Source organism: Mus musculus, chromosome 10 (genome assembly GCF_000001635.26).
Source record: "Mus musculus strain C57BL/6J chromosome 10, GRCm38.p6 C57BL/6J".
Classification (NCBI taxonomy): domain Eukaryota; kingdom Metazoa; phylum Chordata; class Mammalia; order Rodentia; family Muridae; genus Mus; species Mus musculus.
In genome coordinates this window covers 19,861,834-19,885,541 of record NC_000076.6, presented here as the reverse complement: position 1 = coordinate 19,885,541, position 23,708 = coordinate 19,861,834, and the positions used below count along the sequence as shown (strand labels likewise).

Genomic DNA, 23,708 nt, shown 5'->3' with positions numbered 1-23,708 from the left:
TTTTTGTTTTGTTTTTGTTTTTTTTCAAGACAGGGTTTCTCTATGTAGCCCTGGCTGTCCTTAAACTCACTTTGTAGACCAGGCTGGCCTCGAACTCAGAAATCCACCTGCCTCTGCCTCCCAAGTGCTGGGATTAAAGGCGTGCGCCACCACCGCCCGGCCTGTGTTTTTAATAATGGTCTTACAGGGACAGGTTTCAGTGGTAGACAGAGTTTTTCTGTATTTCAGATTTTTTGTGGGGACAAATTAAGGTAATATAGTAAAAAAAATACTTTGCACGCTGTGTGAAGTGCTATTCAGGTACAGTTACAGGGATGGGAAGGTGACTCAGCTGTAGATTGCTTGCTTAGCATAGAGGCCTGGGTGTGACCCCCATTAGCACATAACTGGGTGGTCCATGTCTGTAATCCCAGCACTTGGAATGAGAAGCAGGAGGATGAGTGTTCAGATGACCCTCAGCAAGGTTGAGGCTGGCCTAGGCTTCATGAGACCCTCCATCAAATGTAGAAAGCATGTTAGAAATTATCTCTGTGAAGCTTGCGGGATTTCTTTGGAGAATGTAAAAATAAAAGATCTTTCTATAAATGTCTATTTGAAAGGTCAGCATAAGTGTGTAAGGCCTAGGAAGGTGCAGTTGTGATAAGTGGTTGTGTTTCTGGGGTGACGTGGAGTGGCAGTCCGTGACTGTCTGACTTCTCTCTCCTGCAGTTTTCACCGTTCCACGCCTCCGTGCTGGCCTCCTGCTCCTATGACTTCACTGTAAGGTACAGAGACCTCTCTAATACATCCTGTGTGCAACACTTAGTAGTGTTTGTATGTGTGCAACTTCGCTGAGACCTGAGGGATTGCTTTACTAACAGTACCCACTTTTCCTGCCTTTTATTCTTCTCTCCTCCTAACAAGTAAGTCTGGAAGCCACACCCTCTTGTCCTTCGTGCTTGACGTCTGTCCTTGCTTGTGTGGGGACACTAAGTGTTGCACTCACATTGCCTGATTGCATTAACTACTCAGAGCTCCTCCCCCTTTCTTCTTAGTCAGAGTTTGTTCTGACAAAATTTCTGCTGCTTTTTTCATAATGTTTTCTTCTGACAGAGCAGATTTGAAGTGATAGCTTAAGAAGAGATACCCGTCTCTAACTTGCTTTTCTGGAGTGAGCCTGTGTAAGGATGCAGACAAATTGGGGAGTCAACTCACAGAACAGCCAGGCTGTGGTGTGGTGTGGTGTGGTGTGGTGTGGTGTGGTGTGGTGTGGTGTGGTGTGGGGGTGTTTTGTTTCCTCTTGTGGGTCTTGCCTGGTGCACTGTACCTGGGAGCTCCATGTGCAGCTGAGGGTGACCCTGGACTTCTGATGCTAAAACTCTTAGCTCCTGAGGCTGGGGTTGGAGTCCTGCGCCACTATACCCAGCCACATTTTGACAGGGACGGGGGGGGGGGGGGGGTGGACACGACTTATTGCTTGCCTGCCCTCCACCCAGCCATCTCCAGGCTGGAGCTGCGGAGCTGTAGGTTATCTGCTGGGTGTTAGAGTTTTGTGTGTGGATCTTCAAGTCCATCAGTTTACTGGTGATCAAGCGTGCAAGAGTGAGTTCACTAAGTGGAGATGAACTGTGTGAAGAGAGCTGAGCAGGACACTGCGTTCATAGACTTAATGTTGGCAGGCAGATGGTGCACGCCACCAAAAGCAGGGGAAAGACCCCAGAGCAGCGCGTTCCAGAAGCTGCCGGGGAAGGATGGGTGCTGAGCAGGTGCAGAGGAGACCCAGTCCTCTCTGTGCACTCTTGTCACTGTGACTCGGGACACTTCCAGATGAGGAGCTGTGGCTTCCAAAGTTCTCAGTGTCTGAAACTGATCACCTTTACCAACTGAGGTTGCATGCTGAGACCTTGTTACTCTCCATTATTCTGAAACTGAGGATATGTGATATTTTAGTATGTAAAATGTTGTATTTACATATGTGTCCCTCATATCTAACAGGAGCTGCAAGTTGTACTTGTATAGTAGATCATAGTTGAGTAAGTCATAAAAATTCTAAACCTAGTATATAGCCTCATATTATGGACTATCTGTTATTTGTTTTGGTGCCTTAAAATTTGTTATTACATTTATTCATTTATACGAGTGTGGAGGATATGTGTGTAGAGGTTATAAGCTGCTTGGAGTTCCTAGGAAGACCAAGAGGTCAAACTCAGGTCAGGTCATCCGGCTTGGCAGCACGAGCCTTTACTTGCTGAGCCATCTCAGCAGCCCTGTATTGTTGTTAATTATTTAATAAAGCTTGAGTAGAAACTTCAGGTTTTATTAAAAATATGGTTGAACTCCCTTTAGTGACTAAGCACTATGTTTCATAAAGATGGGCCTTGACTTTCGCTGGTTCTGCTTGAGACTTTTATTATTATGTGAAAGCAGTGTGTCTTCAACAGAAACTGTAATTTGCATCTTTTCCTGGGCTAGCAGTATGATCTAATACTCTCTTTAAAAACTTAATTAAAAAATTTAATTTTAGTAGCAATTATTTTTTGCTTTAATTAAAATTTTCTTAAAATATAATTACATTATTTTCTTTCTTCCTTTTCCCTTTTCTTCCCTCAAACCTTTCCTTTTTTTTTTTTTTTTTTTTTGCTTTTCAAGACAGGGTTTCTCTCTGTAGCTCTGGCTGTCCTGGAACTCACTCTGTAGACCAGGCTGGCCTTGAACTCAGAAATCCACCTGCCTCTGCCTCCTAAGTGCTGTGTGCTGGATTAAAGGTGTGCGCCACCACCGCCCGGCTCCTCAGACCTTTCCTATGTCACCTTCTCACTCCCTCTCAAAATTGTTGGCCTCTTTTTCTTTGATTATTATTGTTTTATATATACATGTGTGTGTGTAACACTATACATATATGCACATATACACATATATGTAACAGTACACGATATATACATATAGCCTGCTGAATCTATTTAGTATGTCTTGTGAATATATAAGTTTAGGGCTGACCACTTTCCCAATCTTCTCTTTCAATGTTGGTCAGCAGGAGAAATCCAGAGCACTGTGACCCTGTAATGTCCAGGAGAAGCATAGATTCAGTAGTGTGTTGTACAGCTGTGGTGTTATGTGGATTCAGAGTGATAAACACATTTGTGGGATGGTTGAGACAGGCTTTCCCTGTGTAGCCCTGGCTATCCTGGAACTCGATCTGTAGACCAGGCTGGCTTCAAACTCACAGAGCTCTGTCCACCCCTCCCTTCTGAGTGCTGGAATTAAAGTCATATGCCACTACCTCCCAGTGATAAATACAATTTAACTTACAGTATTTTCAACTTGTAATGGGTTTGCCAGGATACATCTCTTTACATTGATTCTTTCTAGATTTCACCCAAGATAATACTAAGTCTAAAGTGTTTGATAATAGGGCTGTTGGAATGGCTCAGCAGGTAAAGCCTCCACCACGCCCAATGGCCTGAGTTCTATCTCTAGTCCCTAGATGGTAGAATGAGAGCCGACTCCTGTAAGTTGTCCTTTGACGTCTTCATACAAGCCATCCCCAACAAATAAATAAATGCAATCCAGGTGAAAACTGTTCCACAGTGCATTCTTGTGTGCTGCGAATGTTAGCATCACAGGTCTCAGCATATTCCCTTCGCCTTTCACCCTCTCTGCTAGGCTGGTTCTTTATCCTGCCAAGCCATGCGTGTGGTGCTAACAATGTGTAGAGCGTGCTTTGAGTTTTAAGTGCTTGCTTTTTGTTTCATACCAAGTACATCAGGCATTTCATTAATAAAATGAGCAAATTAAGTATGTGGTACGTAACAACCTAAAAAAAAGCCGTCCAATAATGACTTTTATTAGAAAGATTAATATGCTCTCTTTTATGTGGTAGCAAATATATTTCAAGTAGTTCAAATAGAATTTTCATAGTTGATAAAGCTAAAATGATCATGTTAGCCTCAGTTAACACCTCAGATTCTTGATATTTTCATAGATATTCTAACCTTCATAATATTTTTATATGTGGCCTTTGGTAGTAACAACTCAGCCGATAGCTTATTTTTTTAAGATATGTATTTTGGCAAGAAAAATATGGTAAGAATATAACGCTATTGATATCAAACTGTGTGCATTCATGTTCTACATGGAGTCTCTCTTGACCTACCAGTGTCAATGTTTCAAGTCCATTCAGTTACAAAATGATATAGATGTCATGAATGGTTCACATTGTGTCTACCCCAGTCAGGAAGCTGAGACAGGACTGGGGCAAAGAAACCATAAGGCCTGGCCTAGCAACTCTCTTGCTCCAGTGAGGTCCTACTTCAAGGGCCACCCTGTGCTGGGGTCCAAGTGTTCAAACATAGGAGCCTACAGAGGACAGTTACATTCAGACCATGGCAGGAAATGATAAAAAGGAAGACTGGAGAATAGAAGCAGGCTTAAGCCTTTCAGTTTTGTTGGTATAGCGAGAGATATGCAGTCATCAACACAGATAGAGAGTAATTGAAGACATACTCATAAAATCATTAGGGTCAGCAGATACTCGGATGCCCTCATAGTGGAGCCGGGTGTATATTACTACTAGGCATATAAACTTGAGCAAGTTACCTGAAAACTGTGTGGCTCGTATTCTACATTTGTAAAGTGGAGATGATGGAACAACAACACGAGATTGTTGTGATGACCCAGTGAGATGCTGACACACTAAGTGCTAAGTGTCCTGTTATTGTCAGCCTTAAAGGCAGAATTAGCAGTAACCAATTCAGGCAGAAAACAATGTGTCTTTGGACATAAGGGCCGTTTCATCAGATCTAATCTTCTAGGATGGAGTAGTCTCTTTTATTTTAAAGCAAGAAAAACAATCAGCCTACACTTGGCCTTTTGTTGCTCTCTTCCCCTTGGCGTTGGGAGAGAAGTAAAACCAGGGACTAGTCCTGCTCTTCACATCACTTCCCCTTTAGAGAAGCTTGGGGACGTTCTCTGGGCTGAACATCTCTGAATGCAATGAATAAGTGGACCTTTAGTCAGTTGACTAGGGGTGCAGGACTGCCCCTTCCACCTTCCAGCCATGGATGAATGGAAAGGGTGACACCTTTGCAGGAATGTTTAGAGGTTCAATGAAGTAGCCCCCCAGATGTTCTTGGCACATAGTTAGTGTCTAAAAAATAGCAGATGTTCTAAAATAGATGCTAATAGTAATAAGTTTCCTATTTTAAAATATAAGTTCCTCAGGAAGACTTGAAGTATTAATCATCCATGCTTTACCTATCATTACATTAATAAGATAATTATATTGCTCAAAGCCACTGAGGAGCCGTGTGAGTAGGAACTTTTATTGCCCTGTGAAGGTGAGGTGGAAGTGAGCTTAGTGATGTATATAGTACAGCAGGAGCCAGAACAGGGTCGCCATGTGGCAATGGATATGTGCAGCATGCTAAGGTCCAGAGCTAAGTGGCCATGCCTGTGTTTCATAGTTTGTACTTAGTAATACTTATTGCATATTTAATATTTATTTGGTATATTTAAACGATATACTCAGTTATTTAATCGAGTTATATTTAATCTCTTATGCCATACATCTCCTTCAGCCTTCATTTCCTCCATATTTTTTATGACATTTAAATGTAATTAAATAGAAGCCGTTCACATCATGTCTGGCACATATAAGATATTCAGTAAATTTTAGTTTTCTTTTTAAAATTTTGTACTTACATTGTATTGTTTTACAATAAATTATATCCAGTGTTTATGATTAAAATTTATAAAGCCTAGTAAAATCACAGACAATGCAAAATGTCTAAAATTTATTTTTAAATGATTTAGCAAAAGTATTACACATACATGTATGTAAAGAGAGGACGCTAAGAAAATATTGTAAATTTTTAATAGTTGTGAACTAGAAGAAGGATATATGGTATTTAAATTATTTCAGTCTTTGAATTTTTGCATGGATTGATAATTTCAAAATAAAAAATTTCATGAAATAGTAAAATATTTACTCATGCTAAATACACTAAAGTGTTTCTTACTAATGCCTTTTAATAGTGTGACTTGATATTTAATTTGGAGTAAGATAAGAATCAGTTATTTTATTGCAAAGTAGGAGGCTGATTTTTAATTGGATTTTGCTAACTTAGAATCTGGACAAAATGGATTCCCAATAAAATACCTTCATTACTGTCCCGTTCCCCATGGGATCTGCCTGCCTAGTGTCAGCTCTGCTGAGGCGGATGCGCTTCTGATCGCTGTGCTTGTTAGCAGAGAGTCCCACAGGCAGATTCTTCTTCTTCTTTCCCTTCCCCTAAAAAAAGGTCAGCCAAAGTAAACAGATAGTAGAGCTGGCTGTGTACTTTGTCTCTCCAGCCGTTCATTCCCACTATACCTAGCCCCTTACCCATCGAAAGCTCAGGGAAAGAGACAAGAAGCATGGCTGAGCTGCAGCCCTGTAGCATCTCACCACTGCCTGTGAGATAGTGTCTAATTCCTCCACAGCTTTCTTCCTGTGCCTAGACTAGTGGTATGATGTTAATGGTTAACCTTCTCAAGGACTGCAGCCGAATTAATACAATGATCAAAGATGCATCTAAATGCTACATCTTTGAAATGTATTAAACATTTCTGTCAGCCAAGCATATTTTGTATGTTGCTGCAGTTGGATGATATCTCTGATATTAGGAGGGTATCTCAATGTAGTTGCCTTTGGCTTTTTTTAAAAAAGAAGGATATTTGTTCCCTTGTTTATTTAATTCTTTCAAGGACACTTAGTTTTAAATGCATTTTGTGTTAACAGAGCACATTGTTTGATTCCAGGATAGAATTGTATTTTTTATTGTTTATCTCTAGTTACTGGGATCTGCTACATAAATGTTTACAAATGTAAGTAAACTTAAATTAGACAGCAAATTATGACAACTTTGGTTATCCTAATGATAAAAGCTCAAAAACGTGATCTCACTGTAGTTATGTTTGAAGTAGGCCTTAACAGAACTGAATTTAATGCATCCTGTTTGAATGAGAAACTGTTTCTAAAGAGAAATTGCTGTTTTGCAGGGAGTAGAGTGGCCTGAAAGCCTTGGGGAAGTTGTACTGGGGACCCCATCAGTGTGTGGCTCACATGGAGGTGTTTTCAGTTTGTCCTACAGTTACAAAATAACATGTAAATGCTATAAATTGTTAATTATTTCCCAGATGACATGTGTAAATCCTGTATCAGTTATTGCTGTATTGGAGAGATCTTTTCATGAAATGAACTATAACTTTGTAAGTTAAATGCCACGTTAAAAAAATCAAAATAATTTCCTATAAAATGAGAGAACATTCATTAAAGAAGAACTTGTGAGACCTTTTGATTTTAAATACCTGATTTTTGAGTACAGAACATTTTCAGAATTCTTTAGTGAAACAGTTTTCTTTTTAATTTTATTTTTGTTGGCTTTTCAAGACAGGGTTTCTCTGTGTAGCTCTGACTGTCCTGGAACTCACTCTGTAGACCAGGCTGGCCTCAAACTCAGAAATCCACCTGCCTCTGCCTCCCAAGTGCTGGGATTAAAGGCGTGCGCCACCACTGCCCAGCGAAACAGTTTTCTTTAAGGATCAACCCAAGTGCACGTGTAGTCCGCAGCCTGACACGAGCGTAAGATTAGATGGAAAGGGGGAAGGGGTGAGCCTTGGCTTAGTGCAGTGTGAAGCTGCTTTGAATTGTGCTGATTAGTTCCAGGGCAAACGTTATGGATTTTGACAGATAATTTGCGGTTTTAAGAGTTCTGTTCTATAGTCTCAGTAAGGCAATGAAATAAGCTTTGTTGTGTGGGTTTCTGTTTTCTTAAGGCTATGTCACTTTGCCTTTGCTCTGTAGTAGAGTATAGCTCATCTGAAAATGAGACCAGGCTCAGTAAACTCTGAGTTAATATCTAGGACAGCGGGGTATAGTCAGAAGCAACAGTGAGAAGGCCTGAGGGTGACTGCCCAGGAACCAGGCTTCGGAGAGCTGCCCTGGACGCTGGGCCAGGGACCGCATCTGTGCAGTAGGGACCGCATCTGTGCATTGCACTTTTCAAGAGTACGGAGGTAGCTAAGCAGAAAGCCTTGGTCTTTCCTCCTGCTCGCTGTTTGCACAAGAGTGAGGCTGTTTACTTAGATCAACTGGGTTCTGTGAGTCAGCTGGTCATAGTTTAATATGCTCCCAAAGCCCAGAAGCAAACAGTTCACGCTTGAGGTCTGTCCTGAAACTCCAGTTAGAGTGTGGCTTCAGTTTAGTGGAATGGACTATACAGAGTATAAACCATATGATTTACCTTACATTCAGCAGATTCTTGTCTTTCTGTTATTTAGGCTTGTGTGCGCCTGCATGTGCATGTGTGTGTAAACCAGAAACCCTTTGCAGGTAGTGGAAAGGGGAGGTGTTTCTCGGGTCTGAGGGAGGAGCTGAGGTCCTTCACTCTGAGTACCTGCTGCTGCGGCTTCCAGCCCCTCTTGGGGGCGGCTTTCCTTTCTTTTCTTCATACTTCCATGTCCTGTCACAAGAAAAGAAACAGCATTGTTGGTCTGCTTTTTCTGTGTTTCTCTCTTCATCTCTGTCTGGCTCCTCATGTCTCCTCTCTTATTCTCTGTCTGGCTCCTGGCTCCTCCCTATCTCTGTGCCCAGTGCCTGCTGAGTAGGGAGTTACGGTAAGAAAAGAGAGCGGCTGTAAGCTATACAGACAGTCTACCACCGTGCGGCCCTGGTGGATGAATCCATAGCTGTGCGGCTTCACAGCGGGAGCATTAAGTATTTCATGTGGTGTAGCTAAGGAACAGTCAGCCCAGCTGGGCAGTGGCTGTGAGTCTAATGATTCTTACTGTTTGGACGTGATGCTCTTGCTAGAGAGTATCATCTGCTGCCTGTTGTTCTGCAAAACTCTCCCTAGCTCTGAGTCCCACTTTCCCAGGGGAGTTAACAGTCAAATGTGCTGTTCTTGTGACATTACTGATCAAGATACTGATATTGATACTATTTCATAAGTGGGCCCATGACTTCATCTTGAGTCTTAGTGTCGGATTTTTAAGCAGTCAACTTCTTTTGTTACCACAGGGATGTCCAGTTTCTTGAAATTTACTTGAAAAATAAAATTTTTCCAATTTTATTTCTCTTTACTAAAATATTTAAGATTGAGTTGCACAAAGAGTCATGAAAGAGGTTTCATGAAACCTCTTTCATGACTCTTTGTGCACATACACAATGAGCTTTATGGGAACGTTTTCTTTACTCCTCCTGTTGAGATGTGGCATTCTTTATCCATCATCCTGCATGCCTGTGGACCGCAGCCATGAGCACTCCCAGAGCCAGCCTCCCATCAGCCTAATGGCTTTCTTTAATTCATCATGTACTCTAGGCTTGATGCTTGCTGTAATGAATGGGAGCTTGCCTCTTGAAAATATTGATCTGATTAAGGTTTTAATTGAAATATTATAATTAATTCATTTTGACAGAGAAGCTAAGTCTAGAATTTTTATAATGTTTCACCTTGAACATTGTAAGCATGGTATGACTTCTGGATATTTGTGGCTGTTTAAAAGTCATCTTTGAAAACTGCTGAATAGTTTTCCAAAATTAACCATTAATTTATTTAAACTTAATTTTTGTTACAGTTATTAGCTCCAGAATCAAAACCAAACAAAAAAACCAAATAGCTTCCCGTTGGTGCCGATCATCGAGCATTTAGATGCTGATAAGTATGGATAACTTTTACCTCGTTGTAAAATTGTTTCCTAGGCTATGATTTTTATCTCTAAGCTCCCCTAAAAGTGGTAAGAATCAAATAGTGGGCCCATGACTTCATCATGAGTCTCAGTGTTGGATTTTATGTGCCATTAAACAATCGAGTTCTTTTGTAACCACAGGCATGTCTAGTTTCTTGAAAGTCATTGCAGAAGATGTGTTTGGTGACAGTAGGAGGTGAGCACTTGAGTTCATGCCAGCTAGCAAGAGACAGTGCAGCGGCTGAGAGCGAGCATGAACTGAGTGCTTACAAAGATACTAAACGAAGGAGGAAGTTTCTGAACTCTGTTATGGACGTTTACATTTATGCTGGCTCATCATTTCCTTAGGGTGTTGGTTTTAAATGCAAGTTGTTTGCCTAATGGAGTTTTGGCATGGGCTTTAGCATATGGAATTTTCTATGTTCCAGAAGGTAGGGGGCTGAGTTGGTGCAGGCCTGTGTTAAGCTTCAGAGTATTCATCAAAACTACCCAGAGAATCCTAGATGGTGCCTCTGCATGATCTCCTGAGCTCCCCTGATTGAGTAAAGAGGTAGATTAGACCATTAGGTATGGTATCGAGGATTTCGAGATTGTCCCTAGCTTAGTCCCTAAGCTGAGAAATGAACTTATACATCTGTATGTACCTTGAAATTTGGGTGATGATCAAAAGCAGATGTATAAAAGCAGGTGTGTGTGTGTGTGTGTGTGTGTGTGTGTCTGTCTGTCTGTTTGTCTTGAGACAGGGTCTCTCAGTGGAACCTGGTTCTCTGGATTAGGTTAGACTGGCTGCCATTGAGCCTCCTGACTTTGTCACCACCATATCATGTCTGGCTATTTACATGGGTCCTGGGAGTGGCACTCGGGTCCTCGTGCTTGTACGGCAAACGCATTACTGATTAAGCTATCTCCCCAGACCCTCACACAAAAGCACCATCCATGGTGCTACCTGAGTAACCTTGCTGAAGATAAAGTGAGACTCAGGCTTGGATCATCTTAATTTTTTTTATTACTGGGAAGAAGGAGCTAACATTGTATTTCATTGCGTTCTATTAATAATGTAGAAGAAAACAGCCTTGTAGGCAAAGATAATTCACATGAAATAATAGCGTGTTACTTTACCTCTGGGACTTTATCTCTAACGTATTTGTTCCTCCCCAGAGTCTTGATGGAGTCAAAAGAGTGTGAATAAGTTCTCATTTGTAGCGGTCTTGGGGCAGTGATTCCCACAGTACCATCCTGGGACAGCCACCTAACCAGCACTTAAGACTTGTTTCTTCCAAAACTTCTTGGGCAATTCCAGAGCCTTTCAATTTGTTTGTACTTAGTCCTCCAGGTGATTCTGATGTGAGTTTAAGTTTGAAAACTAAAAATCAGTGATGCAGTTGCTGGGTCATGCCTTCCTCTACAGTGGGGACTCAGTCATTGACTTTGTTTATTTATTTGCTTGTTTGTTTGTTTGTTTTGAGACAGGGTTTCTCTGTGTAGCCCTGGCTGTCCTGGAACTCACTCTGTAGACCAGGCTGGCCTGGAACTCAGAAATCCACCTGCCCCCCCACCCCCCCCCACCCCCAGTGCTGGGATTAAAGGTGTGCTCCACCACGGCTATTTTTTTTTTTTTTAACATTTCTTCTCAGTTGATTTCAGTGTAGCCAGGGTTAAGAATCACTTTGTTGGCTTTTTCTTTCTGCCTGAAAGTGCTCTTGGTCTGAGGGTAGATTTATCAATTCTGTGTCTGTTGAAGTATACTTAAGAAGCACTGCGTTTACATGGTGGCTCCTAAACTTAATTCACTGGGCACCAACATTTCCTAAGGTCAGCTTTTCCAGGATGGCGCTGAGTTGGAATTTTCAGGCACAGGTGGGGCTGAGTCCATGCCCGTTACTTGGGTCTCTCTGTGTGCGTCTGGCTTCTGTTATCTGGCATGTGCTCAGTGTGTTCATTTGTTTTTCATCCACCCCTGGCATCCTTTGGGGACTGTGGAGCAGACACCGTTTCTCAGTGCTAGGGATTGAACCCACAGCCTTTCACATGCCACTTTAGTGCTCTCACCAAGTAGTGTCCAGCCTGTGTCAGACACTTTTATACATGCAAAAGGTACAAAGACTAAGACCTTGTCCCTCAGTTGAAGGAGCTCAGAGGCTACGAGAGGATGCTAGGTCTGTAAATTAATCCACAGACCCAGAAACATGGCTCATTCTGAATTTCTCTGTTCCATGAACCATCCCACTTATTCTACTAAAATCTATCTCTAATCCATGGCTTCTTCCATCACCTCTCTCTCCAAATGAGCACTGCACAGTGATTTCACTGTCAGCCTAGGCTACAAGAGACAGTCCGACTGTCGGTGGCTTCTCATACAGCACCTTCCTTGTCCCTGAATCTGAAAGAAGTGACATTTGTTTTTTCTCTTTATTCTAGAGACTTGACCATTAGCAGCACAAGTGGAGTAGATTATGGTGGTGCCATGTATTTAAAACCGTGAAACACAGCTATACCTAACGCACATACAACACACAGAAAGTAGCCAAAGCAGGCCCTTGTCTTTTCCGGTGGCAGCAGAGTCAGAAAGAGTTGATAGCCAGCTCATAGGCTGCAGTTAGTCAAGGGAAGGATAAGTTCTAAGAGTGCTTTAAAAGTTGTGCTAGACTCACCTCTTGCCTAAACTTCACAAGTGTTACTATAGATATTTCAGATTACATCTCAGTGAAACAAACTAGCTCCTGCTTAATTCTTAAAATCATTTTGATATTCTATTTAATAATGCTTTATACTTGCTTTGTTAAAGGACAGTGGAGTCAGAAGGCAAAAAGTAACTTGTAATATAATCTCCAATTTAAATGAAAAATGCTCCACGGTTCTGTCATATTGTAATCACTGGAGTCTTGTCCTGTATTTACTTCCCATCAGAGAGCTTAAATAGTGGGTGATTTTATCAGCCAAGAGACAAAAAGGCTCCAAGTAGTGTATATGCTGCACCAAAACAAACATTGCACTGGAAACACTGCGCCTTATCTGCCCAGCTAATGGTGTCTCTGGGCGACTCCTACCAGAAGAGAACAGCCCCTGTTCTGTGCCGAGTCCAGAAGAGGCTTGCAAGGAAAGAGCAGGCTGCTCACTTCAGTAAGGAGCCCTAGAGAAACACACTCTGCCGCTCCTAGCTCTTGTCGGTGGCGCTCCTAACTCTCGTTGGGGCGCTCATAGCTCTTGTTGGGGCGCTCCTAGCTCTTGTCGGTGGCGCTCCTAGCTCTCGTTGGGGCGCTCATAGCTCTTGTTGGGGCGCTCATAGCTCTTGTCGGTGGCGCTCCTAGCTCTTGTCGGTGGCGCTCCTAGCTCTCGTTGGGGCGCTCATAGCTCTTGTTGGGGCGCTCATAGCTCTCGTTGGTTGACTGGAGTTGAGTGTATCCATTCTGGAAGTGCACATGCTGGAGCACCCACATGGCTGCTATTACAAGTATTTTTTTCTCTTATGAAAACTACTTAAAATTTGAAGATAATCATAGTCTGCTGGCATACTGCCTAGTTTGTTTTTTTTAGATATACCACATTTAATGATATTTTAAAAATACATTTTAGTGTACCAAAAATAAATTTAAATTGCAGTATTAGTGTGTGTGTGTGTGTGTGTGTGTGTTTGTGTATATATATATATGTATCTACACATAGATACATACATATCTATATATGCATATGTGCATGTGTGTGTGTGTGTGTATAAGCGTGTGCATATTTTTTAACTTTCTTGGCTCTTGTTTTCCTTGAGAAAATTGAAGCTTCAGAGGTAGGGTGTAGCATAGCATACTGTTATCCCAGCACTTAGGAGTTTAAGACCAGCCTTAGGCTGGAGAGATGGCTCAGCAGTTAAGAGCACTGAGTTCAATTCCCAGCAACCACATGGTGGCTCACAACCATCTATAAAGGGGTCTGATGCCCTCTTCTGGTGTGTCTGAAGACAGTTATAGTGTACTCATATCCAAAAAATAAATAATAATTCATTAAAAAAAAGACCAGCCTTAGATGCATATTCAACTCAAGGCTACCCTGAGCTACATAAGACTGTCCCAAAAAACTGAAGGGAAACAAAAACGTGGCAGAGAGAAGAAAGGAGAAGCACAGCTCTCCCTCCACGGTTGGCCACGGTTGGCCACGGTTGGCCACTGTCCTGTTGCTGTTCTGAATTACAGCCTCTCTTCATTTTCACCTCAGGGCTTCTCATGTGTGCTTCTGAGATACTTTGGTAATGACAGCTTGTTTTGGCGTTTTACTTTGAGGCTTTTAGTTTTTAAAATTATAGGAACTTTTAACGTGAATTTTGTTTGAGGTCTTTTTTTTTTCTTTTAATAAACTCACACAAATACTTGATTGATACTCCTGAAGTTTGGTGGCTCTGACTGGGTTTGGAGCTCCGAGGCCTGCAGGCCCATTTGGTTGCATACTGAGCACATCCGACCGACGGATTCCTAAAGTCTTTCAGCCTCCTCGTGCTTGCAGCCCTGTCTCAGGCCTTTGCAGTACACGACGCCTACTCTTGTTCTCAGGCATTACCTTAAGTGGCTCATGACAGCAATAACAGAATTGTATTCCTGGGTCCTGTAGTTCATTATTCTCTCTGAAGACTTGTAAGAAGTTTACCCTTTATATAAAGATGACTTAGCTTACCCACTATCGAAATAAACCTAACTCCACAGTGAAATCAAAGAGCCGAGTACCCGGGTTATCCAGCTGACCACTAAAGATCCTCTGGGGGATGCCATTGACTGACAAGTGGCAGCCGGTGGCACATCTCTGTGTATTCAAGAGGTCTCAATAACATTTTCATTATATAAAGGATATCTAGTCTATAATTTCTCAAACCGAGAGTTTCCTCCCGAGTGAGCAGTGGCCTGATGATGTGTTTCTTTCCCGGTGGCCGCTCGAAAGCTTAGCGTCTTCAAGCTTCTTCCTGTCAAGCGCATACAGACGACTTCATGGGGATGCATTGTTATTTATTAATCTCCTTGACCGGTCCGACTTACTCTCCTACCTTTAGCTTTCCCTTAATTCATTTTTGTCATACTAAATGCATATTTTAAAAACCATTATGAATGGTTAGAACATTTTGAATACATATGCAAAATCATCTGATTATTGTCTCAAAAAATGCAAATTAGTGTCTTACTAGTTTTTAGAAACAAAACTGTACAATTACAAGTTTACTTATAACATTTGCTTACATAAACATCATTAAGATTCAGAAAATTTGATCTTTGTACAATTCACTGTCTAGGAACAAGTATGCAAAAACAAGAAAACTACCATTAGCATTTCTGAGGTCTGTGGCTTGTACCCTCAATTTATTTTGAAAAGACACATTTTCAAAAGCAAAATCCTCTCCCTAAATATTCTGTAGCTCTCAGTAATCAGATAAATGAGCTATTTGTTTAGTATCTCTCTGCTACCCACACAGGAGATTATCCATAGCAACAGTCCTTTTCAAAACTTAATAAGGCCAGCACTGTGTTTATTAGGGAAATAATACCACCAGGTTAAACAAACCGTGCCTGTTGGTTTTGTGTGTTTGCTCTCTTTCAGAGAGACCAGCCCAGCCTCCAGCATGCTCCACACTGTACATCGTTAGGAAAGCTGAGCTATGAGACGATTCCTAGGGAGCTGGTGTGTTTATAGTGTGTTTAGAATAAATAAAAAGACGCTAAGCAGACAAAGCTTTAGAAAGCTCAAGTACTAATTTCTACATTGAAAATAGAGAAAAAATTTCTGAACAACAGAAATCAGAGCTGTATTATGGTAAATATTGTCATTCTCAGTTTATAAAGGAGAAGTAGAATATAAAATAGTGGCTTGGCTCTGGAAATGACGCTCATTGGGAATCTCTAAGAGAGGCTAGGCCTGAAAAGAAGGTTTCAGAATTTACAGTGATATTCACAAGAGAACAGATTCACTTTAAAGAATTTGAATTGCTGTTGAAATGTAAATTAAACCTAAGTGCTTTTCATATTACTTGTTAAGAAATGAAATAGAATTTAAAAATCACAAGATGTTAAGAGTTCATCTAATCCAATATTCTTGTTTTCCAGACATGATTGCTTTGAGAAACACCTAGGAACGGAAGGAAACACTGTTTCTCATCCCAAATGACCTTCAGAGTTTAACAAGTTTTTTTCTAAACAAAAATGTTCTAAACTTCCATTTTATAAGCTATCAAAATGAGAACACAGTAATTTTTAAAAACTTGGCAGATTAGTAATGCTGTTTTGTTCTTTGAGTTATCAGAATGGGGTATATACTTTCCTTAATAGATGTTTTATGCAAATCAACAGTGGGACGGGCATTGTGAGTCAGTTGCGCTGCTGTGATAAGATCTTTTCAATGCCATATATCTACTTGCTAGTAGAAGGGTTTTAGCAACTGTATTTTCTTTTTCTCCCTCTCCCTTTTTATTGTCACAGATTCTGGAATTTTTCAAAGCCTGATCCGCTTCTGGAAACAGTGGAGCATCACACAGAGTTTACTTGTGGCTTAGACCTGAGTCTCCAGAGCCCCACTCAGGTAATGGATGCAGTTTCTACACGCACAGCTCTGACATGGGCCCTGCGGCCGGCCCGTAGGGTGTGCACTCAGCTCACCTGACGTCTCTGCCTGTGAGTGAGTGTGAGAGGGCAGGGGACAGAGGAGGAAGAGAGTGGCTCAGCTTCCCTCAGGAGGGCTCTCCTGTGTGTCACTGATGATCTGGGCAATAAATGAGGGGAGGGAGGGAAGGTTTGACTTCTCTAACAGGAAACGGAACTTTCCTCCAAATGTCCTGTCTAAAGTGCTGAAGACTTTGGATTCTCCCTGAGGCCGGGGGGGGGGGGGGGGGGGGGGGGGGGGGGGGGTTCTGTCCCCGGAGCTTGGCAGCTCGGGAGCCTGCAGTCCTCTCAGCACAGGGCATCCACAGCTGACAGACTGTCTCTGTCTCCTCATCCCCACACCCCGGCCCAATGGGAGGCCTCACACAGAGAACAAAGCAGGAGAAAAGTTCTCTTTCAGTCAATAAACTAATATTTCCTCTTCTGTCCTCTTGAGAACTTGAGATATTTTTTCAGAGTTCATTAAAAGGCTGTTTTAGTGCTACAAATTGTAAAGTCAGACCAGAAATAACCTCACAAGCTCATATGTTAAGTGGTAAGGTGCTTGACCACACGTGGGCATTCTAGGCTGATTAAAGACTTTCGCTTCTGTGCTAAATTTTAGAGGTTAAAAAGAAAAAACTCCCATTTTTCACTCTTATATCCACAACCACACAGCCTTATTTTACTTTACGAACTTAACAACACAATTCTTTTTAAAATAGTTCCAATAAGCTTTTGAATATTCATGTTATCAGCAAAATAATTGTTTTAAACTCGCTTAATAACCTATTAAAAAAGAAAATGAAAGAGAATTGTCTTTAGTGTAAATATAATGTGCCTTAAATAATCTAGTTCCTTCCTGAAAAGCCTTGGTTATTGATAGTTGAGGAGAAGGCTGTTGTATTTACTTGCTATTATACCAGTGAGACATGGCAGTACAAAAGGATCAGACACAAATGTGCATTGAGAATCCACTGATACATAGTTTTATTACCTGTTCTCTGTAGATGCCTTCCAGAACTGTGAAACCACCCGTAGCTCCTCTCTGTCCTTGCTTCTGGTAGTTCTTCATGCCAGCCTGAAAAATATCCACTGTTTCCTAGATCTCCTACAGTCCAGAGTTATTAAAACTGACCAATCAGAGGTTTATTAATCAACTAGAACATACATCCTTAAACAATTAGAGATTTTATTGCAAGGCATCTATTTGTCTGTAGCTTGGCAATTGATGTGTGTCAATAACATTTGGTTAACCAAATTTCATGTATACTAAGGAAGTGTAGTTGTTGTTGAGAGCGTCTAAGAGTGAAGAAGCAGGGATCTTTACCTTGTAATCCATAATTCAGATGTGCCAGACAGGAGACTGTAGCAATAGGATTACTTCCTCTCATATGTCCCTTCAACATACATTTTCATATGCAGAACCTTGTGGAGGTACTGACTAGAGACATTTGAGGAGGACTACAAATAAACATGTCTCCTGCCATTATAAAGAAGTTAGTCTGTTAAATCAGACCATTGGGCGACTGTGATAAGTCTGGGAAGGGTATATAATTAGAATAGATATTTGACTTAAGAGATGCAGAGGAACTGAGGCTTATCTCAGATCTTGTTGAGTGAGCAGATATTGAGGATATGAAGAGTCAACTGGCAATGATAACATTTTGCCACAGACCCTGGGATCAGGGAGCAGCTAACACAAGAGAATGAAAAAAATGCATCTCTTCCTGCCTTACAGTATTAGTTTTTAAATGCTAGAATTTAAAAATTTGTATGGGCTTACTTACCATATTTTTAAAATGCTGAATGTGAGATAATTTATGTGTTCAGATTGTTAAAACAAAATACCACAGGCTAGGTAGCTTTATTTTTGCTAGACCAGAAGTCCTAGCTAAAGGATCAAGGTCAGTTTCTGGTGAAGGCTCTCTTGCTGACTTGATGGCCACCTTGTGAAGGACATTAAGAAAGTCATTGTGGCTGGAGCCTAGAGAACAAGATGGAAAATGATGGGATGCAAGAAGAGTTGGGAATTGTATGGGGGCATACAGACCACACTGGATTTGTTAAAAGAACAGAAATGGGTAAATTTTGATTTGTCTTTGAAAGACAATTCTGGTAGCTGTAGGCTAATAGACTCTAGGTAAAGTGAAAGCTAGGATGCCAGCTTGTAATCTCTTGAAATTACCTAGAGGAAAAGAATATTGGTGAGCTGGGACTTTCCTATGGTTCTCCCTAAACCTTTGAAGATAGAACAGTGGCGGTCACTAATGACAAAGGGCAGAGGGTCAAGGTGCCCTGCCCTTGGAGGGCAGGAGGGCAGGGGTCTGAGCTTGGGAGCTTGGAGAAGACCAGGCAGTATGAAATAGAACAGTTAAGAGGTTTGTTTGAGAGGCTGGGAGATGACCCACTGAACCAAGCATTTTCCATCAACGAATAAGGGCCTGAGTTCAGATTCCTAGACCCCAAGGGCAGCCACAAGTACTAGTGTGTATCTGTAATCCCAACACTCTGACAGCAAGGTGGGAGGCAGAGACAGTGGAGTCTACAGAAGCTCTTGGGACAGCTAACCTGGCCTCTGCAACAATGTGTATCTCAACAGTGAGACTCTGCTCAACCACAGTAGAAGGGGAAGACTAATACCTGAAACTGTCCTCCGACCTCCATGTGTACCTACAGTCATATATCCACACATATGCCATGTTCATGTGCACGCATATACACAGGTTTTTTTTAAAAAGATTAATGTTTGAGACATCTCATTTTCGGTATTTAAATGGGGTATCTGGTAGACAGATAAGGCTTGTTCGTAGGGGATAGTTAATAAGCAAATAGACACCATTGTAAAAAAAAAATCATTCTTCTGACTATTTATTATCTGAAGGTAATTGTAACAAAACCAACTCTCCAGCATTTACTTGCTTTTAATGTGCCTTTAACTGGAATGGGCTAGACCATTTACATAGTTGTTGATAGTATTGGTCTTACAGGTTTTTACATGCAAGAGCAAATAATAAATATAAATGTATAAAACCTTTAAGACATTTAGAAAAAGGGGTAGTTGACCAAAAATTTTAAGGGAGGATGAAATAGTTATCTCACTGTAATAGCCAATATAAGACTGAAAGCGCCTCCTCTGTAGTAAGGACGTGTCAGAGGACGCCCACCCTTACAGTTTCTGTTTAGAATATTTTTGGAAGTCTTAGCCAGAGGAATTAATCAGGAAAGAGAAATGAAAAGCCCTGGGGATGGAAAGACAGCTCAGCAGTTATGACGAGCGTGGGATGCCTTTGCAGAGGCTCTGCAGTGGGTCCCACTGATGGCCCAGAGCCACCCATAGCTCCAGTTCCAGGGAACCAATCCTCTTTTAACCTTCAAACACCCAGTCTTCATGTGACACACGGCATACACTCAGACAGAACACTCAAACGCGTAAAATAAGTATAGTGTCTAAACTGAAAAGGAAAAGAAAATTCCCTCTCTTCCCAGATCATTTGCTCTTGTATGTAAAAACCCGTAAGACCAATCCTATCAACAACTGTGCTGTAAATGGTCTAGCCCATGCCAGTTAAGGGCCCATAAAAGCAAGTGAATGCTGGAGAGTTGGTTTTGATTAAGACTTTTGAACTATTAGACTATTATTGAAGAAATGATATTCCAACACTGAGTCCTAAGACCCACTTACATTCTGTCTTTTCTTTCATGTTCTTGCCATACTCTTTGCTGTAAATTTATGCTTTTTTTCTTCCATTTTATTTATATATTGTTTTACACAGTAACCTTTCTTTTCTTTAAAGCTAGGATGATGATCTCAACCAATATTTTTCCTTTTGTCGCATATGTAACTTTAGTAGAGTTAGAACACATTTGGTTTTCTTCCTCCAAGTTCAGCTGTGGTTCAAACTAGGGCCTAACAAATGCGGAACTGTGGGTCTCCCTGCTCTGGGTTCTATAGTCCTGCGAGTGTGTTCTGTGAAAACACAGAAGGCAGATCAGCTTTACTTAGGGTGATTCAAGGCTTATAAAGTTTTGGGGGACTAAGGGTAGGAACATCCAGGTTGGGCAAAGGTCATTGGCTTGGGAGCTTAGGGTACCTAGAATGCCTCATTAGCATGGGGAAGTACTTCAGGAATCTCAGGTACTGGCTGAACAAGAGAAAGGAAATTGATCCTGTAATCTAATTGAGGCTATAGGTGGGCTTAGGATTCTCCAGACAAAATCAGAAGGAAAAGCCCTTCTGATGAAGGGAGTCTCCCTTATTGCTCTGAGCCCAGAGGCTATCCCATCAGTTTTCCCACACTGAACAAGCACTCCCTCCCCCTCTCTCTCCCTCTCCTCTTCCTCTCTTAACGGTTCTCTTTTAGTACTTAAACTACTCCACAGTTTAGTGGCCTCAACCAGTTTGCTCTCTGCTCACAGGGTTGTGAGTCAGCAACCTGAGCCTATCATTTCTTTGTGTTGTCTCACTTGGGGCCCTCACATGGTTCCTGACAGTTGGCAGCTTAAATAGAGCGTGGTGACCTGTCTGTCGTGATCTTATTCACATTTGTCTGGTTGCCATCTAGACCATGAGTCCTTTGGAGAAGCTCAGCTTCATCCAGCCATTGTATGCTTCTAAGACAGCAAGTGCAGAAGATGCGAAGGATCATGGGACTAACCTTGGAAGTCACATTCAACTCTGTTCTGGGGCTTGAGCTTTAAGGAGCTGGAAAGAGTTTGTAGTTAAGTAAAGTTTGCCATGCTCTCCATTGTTGATGGCTTTGATGGCTAAAGTTAGTTTTGATGTCCTTTAATTATCCTTCTTATGACGTGTGGCCACTGATTACAAGCCAGTGAAGTTTTACCCTTTATTCACATTTTATTCTCTTAGAAAACACCTCTCCCTCGCAGTATCTTTCATACCCACTCAAAAATGTCTTTTTTTTTTTTTTAACCTTGTGATCTTAACAGGACCTTGCTGATGTTATCTGTGAATTGAGTATTTATAGTCTTCATTCTTCTTAATGTCTCTATTCTTAAAGATCTGAGAAAATAGGTCCAAAGGCGTTCTTACACCACCTTTCTTCTTGACAGTGTTAAGATCTCTTTAAAGGTTTAAAACCTGACAAATAAAACGTCTGCAGTCACTCTTTAAGGATAATTGCTGAGAAGAGCTCTTCGTCTTCCCTTGTTAACTAGCTTACCGACCTGCACTTAAGACATTTTTTTCTTTGATATTTTCCTCTCTGATCATGATTCATACAGTCCTTGCGTTTTCTTTCTTCCTTTATCCTTATTATGTCTGAATGGGGAGCCCTTATTCTGTTGTGAGGTCTGTGGTACTTGGCCTGTAATATGACCGCTTATATAACTGGAATTCTCTTTATATATTAATTTATCTTTAGAACTCCTTGTTCTCTGTAGCATTAGTCCTGATCTTTTGCATGCTCACTGACTCTTAGTTCACAGAGTGTAAGCCAAGTGCAGATCTGTGTGTGTTTCTCTACACATTGCTTCCACAGTTCTTTCTTTGGGAACATGGGCATTATTCATTTCAGTTTATCATCTCTACATATCTAATAAACATTAACTGTTTTCTCATGATGTAATTCCACTAGTTACATTTGAAAGATATGTGGTCTCTCTAGAAAGCACTACTATATAATTAATGGACTATTAGTCATTAGAAAAAGATTTAAACTTTGAATTTGAGTATAAGCTTTCTAATTTAAAAAATGGCACATTTACCTCACAAGCATAAGATGTAGAATTCAGCCCTCCAAACCAATAAGAATCCGAGTTAAAAACATCATCCAGGTGTTTGTGACACACACCTGTAACATCAGCACGCCAGAGCAGAGAAGCAGGAGGTTTGCTGCCCATATGAGTCCAGTCAGGATTACAGCCTGAGACCCTGTCTCAAAGTCAAAGAATGAAAACCATACTTCACCCTGTGAAAAAGGTGGAGTCATCCTTTACAAAAGGGTTGCACGTTGAACTTGGAGACCCCGTCTCTCGCATGAATGTAGTAGACAAGGATCAGATGTCACCATAAATTGTCACTTAGTAGCTTTCCTGCTTTGCCCACCAGGATCTGCTGCTGGCCACGCTAGGCTCTGCAGTCTGTGATCTGGTCAGCTTTACTGTCTTCCAGTAAACACCCCAGTTTGTACACCTTGAGGCAGCTTACGTTCTAGCCGGTGGCTGTGTCCTGAGTAAGGTGGGAGAGTGGGAAGCAGTAGCACACATCTGTCCTCTTGGACCAGCCTCCCTGCTTTAAAACCCAGTAACCCTTCACCTGGCTGGAGCTAAGGAGCTGTGGATGCTAAGTCGTCTGTGGGAACTGGCAAGTTCTCGTCTCTTCCGTGGTAAACTGGGCTGGATAGGTGGCTCCAGCGTTTGATTAAATATCCTGCTTAACACAAGATAGAGCTACCTTGGAGGAACCTCTGTTAAGAAGGTGCCTCAGGCAGATTGCCTGTTTGCTAGTCTGTAGGACATCTTTTTGATTAATGATAGATGTGACAGGGCTCAGCCCACTGTGGGTAGTGTTACCCCTTCTCAGGTGGTCCTGGGTGGCATAAGAAAGCTAAGCCACAGGGAGCAAGCCAGTCAGCAGCATTTCTCTATGGTCTCTGTTTCAGTTCCTTCCCTCAGGTTCCTGTCTTTTAGTTCCTGCCCTGACTTCCCTTCATGCTGGACTACAAACTATAAGCTAAAATACACCCTTTGCTCCCTGAAATTGCTTTTGGTCAGTGTTTTATCACAGTCATAGAATGCAGGACAATACACCAGCTAATCTTAGTCCCCATCCCCAGCCAGGGAGCTGGGCCCGAGTCCTGCCCTGCTTTTTGCTGGTATCCCTTCAGCTGTTCTGTTACGAGTGCTATGATGTTAGGTGTTCCTGCTCTTTTGAACAGTCTAGTTTTCATCGTCCTGCCACTTCTTGTTCACTATCTCCTGTGGAGGCAGCGTCTCACCTTACCCAAAAGTCTCTGTCTTTCACTGGTTGCAGATAACCTTCCCAGTCTTTCCATCTATTATTTAAAGGCCACCATGCTAATCTTTCTTTTGTCATTAAATGTGTTACCAAGTTCTTTCTTACTATCCTTCTGGAAAGTTATTCACCAGTATTCACAATTTTCCTCTTAAGTTATAACTTCTAACTTACGATTTTCTCTTAAGGAATAACTTCACCTTGGGGTTATGTAGTTTCCACTTTCAGTATAGTCTTCAAGCTGAATCCATAACACCATTAGTACTGAATATGTCCTCTGGTTTTAATATTTATTTATTATTTATTAATTAACTAATATATCTTAATGTATATAGATGGTTTGCCTGCATGCATGTCTGTGTACCACATGTGTGCGTAGGGCCCACAGAGGTCAGAAGAGGATGTCTGACCACTTAAGTTTCAGA

At 41.5% G+C, this 23,708-nt stretch overlaps 1 protein-coding gene across 2 annotated transcripts in view; it reads left to right on the top strand.

The window, feature by feature from the left end:
* Window positions 1–23,708, top strand: part of Pex7 (peroxisomal biogenesis factor 7) — a 47,585-nt gene that overhangs the window by 22,133 nt on the left and 1,744 nt on the right. For both annotated transcript variants that reach the window (NM_001161825.1, NM_008822.2), the window contains 2 exons: window positions 709–764; window positions 16,149–16,248. In NM_001161825.1, coding sequence (NP_001155297.1) covers window positions 709–764; window positions 16,149–16,248 — 156 coding nt within the window. The remainder of the gene's footprint in view (window positions 1–708; window positions 765–16,148; window positions 16,249–23,708) is intronic.